Here is a 7,458-nt window from a genome sequence, read left to right as displayed (position 1 = left end):
AAGCCTCTGTCCTGCACAAGAGCAAGCAGGGAAGCCCCGTTTGTATCTAGGAGTCGTCTGTATGTTGGATGTCCTTAACCCGGGGACCACCTGTATCTATTTGGAACTACAAAAGCAGTATTTATCATATATCAATTATTTGAGAGTGTGCAAAGTATAAAAAATTTAAATAATCAAGTACACTTATGTACTACTTATTCTCAAATTGTATCACTGGGAATAATTCAATAATAAAAAATCAGTGTGAACAATTTTTGGAGGTCAGTATTGTCAAACATGCCCCTTACAGCCATCATACAGCCCCTTTCTGCTTTTTACCTTTGTCCATTTATGTTGTCTTTCCTAAAAATGCACCAGACTGCAGTTATATATACAAGCCAACACATTCTCTTATAGTCATACCTGTCAGGTGTCCGCCTCTTGCCATTCTCATTCACCTCTAATAGCAGCTGATCAGAAGAGTCACTGGGTGAGCTGCTGACGCTGGTGTCAAGGAGAAGCTGTTCATGCTGTGCCAGGTACTGTGCCGGGCTTTGCTTTGCCAAACGGGCACAGTGTAGAAGCTCCCGCTGCAGCAATGGAAGGTTAGCCTGGAATGAAAAAGATTATATGTATGTAATAGTGGCATATAGTGGAGCTACATGCTATAAATGCCGAATTACAAGGTATTTATGTATTGGCCAAAACACGTTGGGCCTGATTTGTTAAAGCTGAGTGATCCAGCAAATCTGGAATGAATTTCTCCAAAGTAATTTGCTATTTGATAGCAAATGTTTTGAATCTTGGACCAGATCTTTTCCAGTTTTGCTGGATCACTCAGCTTCAATGATGAAAGTGTATCCTCTCCAGCCTTTGAGAGCTTAACCAAATCAGGCGCATTCTGTGGATTCTTCACCTCTCCCCCAGTCATCAGAAGGAGTTTTAATAAATCAGGCATAAATATTCTATTAGACCATGAGGAGTTTATTGCCAAATCCTTCTCTGTGCTACAGGACATATCAGCTCATGTGTGTAAGAGAGTATAACACTTGTTACATTCTTCATTGCAAAATACATTGTAACCATATTCTCACAATGTATTTCATTGTAGTCCTATTGAGCAGTATGTGACTGATTTTGTTAATTATGCTTTTGGTTGGTTTTCCATATTTTGATTTGTATTATATGCAAAAAAATACACAGAAATAACTATCATCCAATTGTATATCATTTTAAACATTAGTATGGTGAACAATGCTATCTTTGTAAAATCTGTTATTGGTCAATTGAAAAAAAATATACATATATAACATACATAAAATACATATAGGGGCTCATTTATTACCGTAAGTGGGAATTTTGATGAATGGCAGTGGAATGCCAGATTTGCTGTTGAAATAAAGTTAATATTTACATTGCCCCACTCATAAAAGTGGTGTATAGCCAAAATGATTGCCAATCTACAAAAGAAATGTCAACCATTGCTTTTTACTGTATGTAGTCTATTATTGCTGGCTTCATCACAACTTTAGAAACACCAGAAAGCATGGAGGAAAACTCCATAGGCTACAATGGAGATCAGTTGAATTTGTTTGAAACACTCTGATTGACACACTTGAAATTATTTCCAGTTTTTAAAAGAGGAGATCACAGCCGTCATTAGGCATGAAGAGTCAGCATCAGACTATTTACTGGTTGCCCTGATAGACAATAAAAAAGAAAACTGTCATTGATGTAGTCAGTTATACCTTTAAGAATGGGATGACAAAAGGACGGAGAGGGAAGTTGGTTGCTTCTTGCAGTTTGGAGTGAAATTCTTCAATTGTGAGCGTGGAATTCTGGGGAAAAAATGACAACAGTTTTACAGACCAGTCCTGGGTAACGTCATACAAATCTCTTACTGGAATTGCCTAAGATGATGTTATCCTGTTATTTGATAATGAATAAAACAGCATCAATTACAGGTTCCTTCTTGAGATCACGCCGGAGTACATAAAAGATATCTGCAAGCATCCTAATACATTTCATGTATATATTGAGTAAAGTGTACCTATGGTTAAACTTTTTTTTAGTTTCAGATAGAGTAGAGAAGATTTAGAACAGAAAAAGAAGGGAAATCCCAGTTGTCACCAGAATAACAAATGAGGATAAATCTTTCAGTAGTGACCCCGTTCCTATGATAGCAATCAAGGATGGGGCTTCCCCTTTATTATAGACAGCAAGAAATAAATGAACAGAAATTCAACCCTTCCCTTAAAAAACTTGGTTATATATTTACCTAAATTTATTCCAAATGACTATTGATTAATTCCATTCAGCCATTCTAAAAACACAGCCAGGGAGACAACCCCTTTAGACTTTTCTACAGGCTCCATTGCAGTTAGGCTATATAGCCTGGACTAGGATCTACCTCCATCTCTCATTGGACAATGAAGGAGAAGCAGAAAACTGATAAGATGATCACTCTGTCCTTTTCTCCTATTGCTTAGCTTCCAGCCTGAGCAGTTCCGCAGAACCTGATTGGATCAAAGTGCTGACCTTCCCTAGGTGGTGGTGTCTTGGTGGTGGAGTGCAGCGATTATAGTAATCTATAGACATACTGGTGCAAATAAAGGGCTATAAACTTTGCAGATCACCTACCATGGAAAAGAGCTGATAGAAGCAAACTTGTAAATATGAAAAACATGCATTGGTCCTGATTTATTAAAGTTCTCCAAGGCTGGAGTGAATACAGACTACTGGAATTGATTTCCTAAAAGTCGTTTGCTATTTGTTAGCAAACGTTTTCAGTCCTGGACCAGAAGCATTCCAGGTTTGCTTGATCACCCAGCTTCACGGATAAAAGTGTATACTCTCCAACCTTGGAGAGCTTTAATAAATCAGACCCTGTGTACCTATCTGTCCATGAATGTAGGTGCACCCCCTGTTCTAGGTAAGCAGTCATTCTAGGCTACACAAATACTAATGGTTGCCTGCATTATACTTTGGAATATAAATGTATTGATTGGTAACCACACTATTTTTTTTTCATATATGACTATAAATATTTAGTCCGCTGTTTTATGTAATTAAACTTGCAATCTAAGTCACTGGTGACATTTCCTGATTTCTGTACTCACCACCAGTCCCAGCACCAAGGCCCGCACACGTTCCCCGATCTCCGGAGAGATATCACTGCCAAACTGCTGTAATGTAGTCAGAAAGCGCTTGAGTTTGCTGAGCTGCCGGGCCCCGCAGGCCGGGGGCAGCTGCTGATTGGTTAGGGCAGCCGATGATGACGCAGAGGGTCCATTGCTGAAACCATTAGGGGTGGATGGGGCTCCATTGATAGCAGTGGGGGAGTGACTGCTCCCGTTCATTACTGCGGAGAAAAACAAGGATTATGAGTGACACAGAATGCAAATGGGTCATATATGGGCTAATGGAACTGGGAAAACATCATATCATATTAAATTTAAACACATGATACCCACACAATATGGGTTAGAAAAAGAAAGCAAAGCATTAGCAGCCTGCTTTGAAACGGGACTGGTCTGAATGAAACCCTGGTCTCAGCTGTCTCATTTACTGTTGGCTTATTATGTGTGTGTGTATACGTATATATGAGCTTGAGCTATTGAACTCTGTAGTAGTTTTATTGTCCCAGCTGAAAGTAGATAGAATCACATCATGTCTTGTTACAGGACAGGTGAGTATACTAACAAGGGGTTATGTTTACCTGGACTAGGATTATAGGAAGTGTAAGGTAGGTTGGCCTTAGGGTAGGGCATCTTTGTTGGATCAAAGGTAAACATACCATTTTAAATGGGGTTAAAAATGTATTAAAAGGAAATCTAAATCCATGTATATAGCCCAAGAGGAATGTTCCTTGATGGTCTCCAGCGTAAATGTAGCATAGGTTAATTGGATCCCCAACATTGGATCACACTGGATCCCCAAAAAATCGCTTGGATGTTAAAGACCATCGCTGTTACTTATGGAGGAGGATGCAGTGGGAGGCCTCCCCATCATCCTTCCCACTCACTTCTCCATAGAACGAATATTGTTATATGGGGACGATCACCTGGTAGTAACACACTTCCTGTCCTAGGGTGACAACACTTTCCTACTGTACTGTATCTACAAAGAAACAGCGTGTCACCTCTCCTGATAAAGCCCACATACACTTTCCCCTCTTCTCACCTCTATGTTGTATTTGGTAGTTGGTCTGTAATTACAGAACCGGAAAGGCTAATATCAATATTTGGGATTTCAGTTCAGTGGAAATCTCAAATATTACACAGTATTTGGGGCAACATCAACTTAGCCAGAAAATTAAAACTAATGCAGCCACAGGAACTACTAACCACTACAATAAATTCATGTTTTTGGGTTTAAACTTGCTTTAGGCTTTTGGTTTATTTTATGAATGTGATCTTCATATTAGATCCTGAGCTTTATCTTCCTGATTACTAATTCTCAATAAGTACGGCAGTGGGTGAACATGTCAGTTAGTGCCTGGAAACAACTGTCATCTCTACACTACATTCCAGCACAAGTGCCTGTGATGCACACCTGTCTATGTCAGCCTCTCAGCCTGATCACACACACAGTACAAGGATTTGTGGCCATGCAGCTTTGTTATATTCTCATTCTAAGATGGTTTAATGCAGCATAGCCATAATAGCCATAATAAAGTAGAAGCTACACAATCTGATAATGATTGTATGTAACATGCAAAATGACCCCTTACACCCACACACATACAAACAACCACATAACATGGCCATCAATATAACAAGAAGATTGCACAAATATATTCAACAGATTCAAAATCAGCTAAAACTATGTATGTGAATGCCTAACAAAATCCATTCAATTGGTATGGAGGCACAGAAGCTCTATACTACATGGTAATTGATAGATCTAAAGATGATTGTACAACCAGATTGAAAGCATTGATGAATTAAAAGGTGTATGGATGGCTTTAGAACACACTGAAGAAATACTGCTGATAAGATACCAAAAATAATATAAAAAATCAGCTACAGTAACTTTGAAAATGTAAATATATGTATAAAACTTTGTAAAAACTATTGTTTGATGTTATTGTTTTATATTGCTAATGTGATGCAGGCTCTGGAGGTGTGCACCATGCTCTGAAATACCCCGAGGAATTTCAGGTAAGTAGGTGATCTCCCCAATAGGGATTTGTGTTGATGTTAGACATTACTGGGCAAGCACCATCCATATGGGTAATACTATCAATATGTCTGTTCCAGAAGACACAAAGCAGAAACAAGCCAAATATTACATTCCAGAACACTTCAAGAGCCTGCATAGGAAAAGAAGTTAGCTAATACATAGCAATTAGAAAGTTAGTGAATTCTGCACCCTGCACACAAATACCAAACGTTTAAGGCATCTGGAGATATTCTTAAAGCATGCACACAATTTACCCCTCTATTACCCCTTCCATATGATCCTGGGGTAACTTCATTTTGCTGATCCATAGTCCTTAAATACATGGCACTGGCCAGCAGTATCAGCCTTTAGAAAATAAATAAGGTCCTTCCCACCAGCACCCCAAGATTTCTGTAAATGGTCACCGCCCAGGGCTATGCCAGGCTAATATTGGCAAGAAGAAAGGATTTAGGTCCTGAATGCCACTTACCTTGCCGCAGCTTTACCCCTTTCTGTATAGCAGAGTCTGCTCGCCTAACACTAACACACACTGGCACTAAGTGCAGGCTGAGGGGCGGCCCACGAAAGAGCAGCCTAAAATAACCGCATGCCCACAACTGACAGGTGGGATCCCAAAGTGACACTGTGTGTGTGTTGGTCTCACATGTTCTCTGTGTGTATGTGCTCCATGTTTGTAGCGCGGGCTGCACAGACACTGGCGTGTACAGACCCGTCAATTCAGAGCTATGCAGGCCCAACAATAAAGCCAAGAGCGCAGTACACATGGATTACAGACACAAAAAACACACACATTAGGGACACGGATTATGGACACGCACATACACACATGCATCTGTTCCTGTTCAGCTTAAACTAAAACCCATCAGATCAGAAGCTTCCACAACCCAACATCTAATTAAAGAACATCTGGCTGGAAGAAGCAGATCTCATGAAAGGGTTGAGAGAGACAATGCAAAGTGCGAGAGATCCAGAGAAACAATGCAGTGTGCGAGAGATCCAGAGAAACAATGCAGTGTACGAGAGATCCAGAGAAACAATGCAGTGTACGAGAGATCCAGAGAAACAATGCAGTGTAGGAGAGATCCAGAAAGACAATGCAAAGTGCGAGAGATCCAGAGAGACAATGCAAAGTGCGAGAGATCCACAGAGACAATGCAAAGTGCTAGAGATCTATAGAGACAATGCAAAGTGTGAGAGATCCACAGATACAATGCAGTGTGCGAGAGATCCAGAGAGACAATGCAAAGTGTGAGAGATTTAGAGAGACAATGCAAAGTGCGAGAGATCCAGAGAGACAATGCAAAGTGCGAGAGATCCAGAGAGACAATGCAGTGTACGAGAGATCCAGAGAGACTATGTAGTGTGTGAGAGATCTAGAGAGACTATGCAGTGTGTGAGAGATCTAGAGAGACAATGAAGTGTGTGAGAGATCTAGAGAGACAATTCAGTGTGTGAGAGATCCAGAGAGACAATGCAGTGTGCGAGAGATCCCAGAGAGACAATGCAATGTGTGAGAGATCCCAGGGAAACAATGCAGTGTGTGAGAGATCCAGGTGGACAATGCAAAGTGTGGGATCCACAGAGACAATGCCATGGGTGAGAGATCCAGAGAGACAATGCAAAGTTTGAGAGATCCACAGAGACAATTCAGTGTGTGAGAGATCCAGAGAGACAATGCAAGGTGCGAGAGATCCAGAGAGACAATGCAAAGTGCGAGAGATCCACAGAGACAATGCAGTGTGCGAGAGATCCCAGAGAGACAATGCAATGTGTGAGAGATCCCAGAGAAACAATGCAGTGTGTGAGAGATCCAGGTGGACAATGCAAAGTGCGGGATCCACAGGGACAATGGCATGCGTGAGAGATCTAAAGTGACAATGCAGTGTGTGACAGAGCCAAAGAGTAGTCTGTGAAGGATCTAGAAAGACAGAATGTATTGTAAGGGAGATCCAGGGGGACAATGAAGGTCCAGGTCCAAAAAAGCAATGAAGAATATAGGAATAGTGTGCAAATGCAGTATGTGAGGGAATGAGAAATAAAATTTATAAGGAAGAAAATAAATGCAGTGTGGAAGGCTACAGAGGAGACAGTGAAAGATATTTCACTATCCCTAATAAATGAAAAAGCTGCTCATATCCCTGGGGGGTACAGGGGATGACACCGAGGTGCATACAGTGCATTACTGCAGGCCCTGGATACCCAGTTCTTTCAGATCAGCCAATGTACTATTATAAAAAAAATGAAATTATAATAAGAAATGTTGATGTAGAAATGATAAAAATATCTAGAAGAACC

At 40.6% G+C, this 7,458-nt stretch overlaps 1 protein-coding gene across 11 annotated transcripts in view; it reads right to left on the bottom strand.

Moving 5' to 3' along the window:
- CBFA2T3 (CBFA2/RUNX1 partner transcriptional co-repressor 3) overlaps positions 1-7,458 on the bottom strand; it is a 53,869-nt gene that overhangs the window by 18,384 nt on the left and 28,027 nt on the right. For all 11 annotated transcript variants that reach the window (XM_072422636.1, XM_072422642.1, XM_072422635.1 and 8 more), the window contains exons 3-5: positions 3,099-3,340; positions 1,728-1,817; positions 403-590 (exon numbers count right to left, since the gene is read on the bottom strand). In XM_072422636.1, coding sequence (XP_072278737.1) covers positions 403-590; positions 1,728-1,817; positions 3,099-3,340 — 520 coding nt within the window. The remainder of the gene's footprint in view (positions 1-402; positions 591-1,727; positions 1,818-3,098; positions 3,341-7,458) is intronic.

This window comes from Pyxicephalus adspersus, chromosome 9 (genome assembly GCF_032062135.1).
Source record: "Pyxicephalus adspersus chromosome 9, UCB_Pads_2.0, whole genome shotgun sequence".
In the NCBI taxonomy this organism is placed as follows: domain Eukaryota; kingdom Metazoa; phylum Chordata; class Amphibia; order Anura; family Pyxicephalidae; genus Pyxicephalus; species Pyxicephalus adspersus.
Note: the sequence above shows the minus strand (reverse complement) of the source record. Positions and strands in the feature narration are given on the sequence as shown.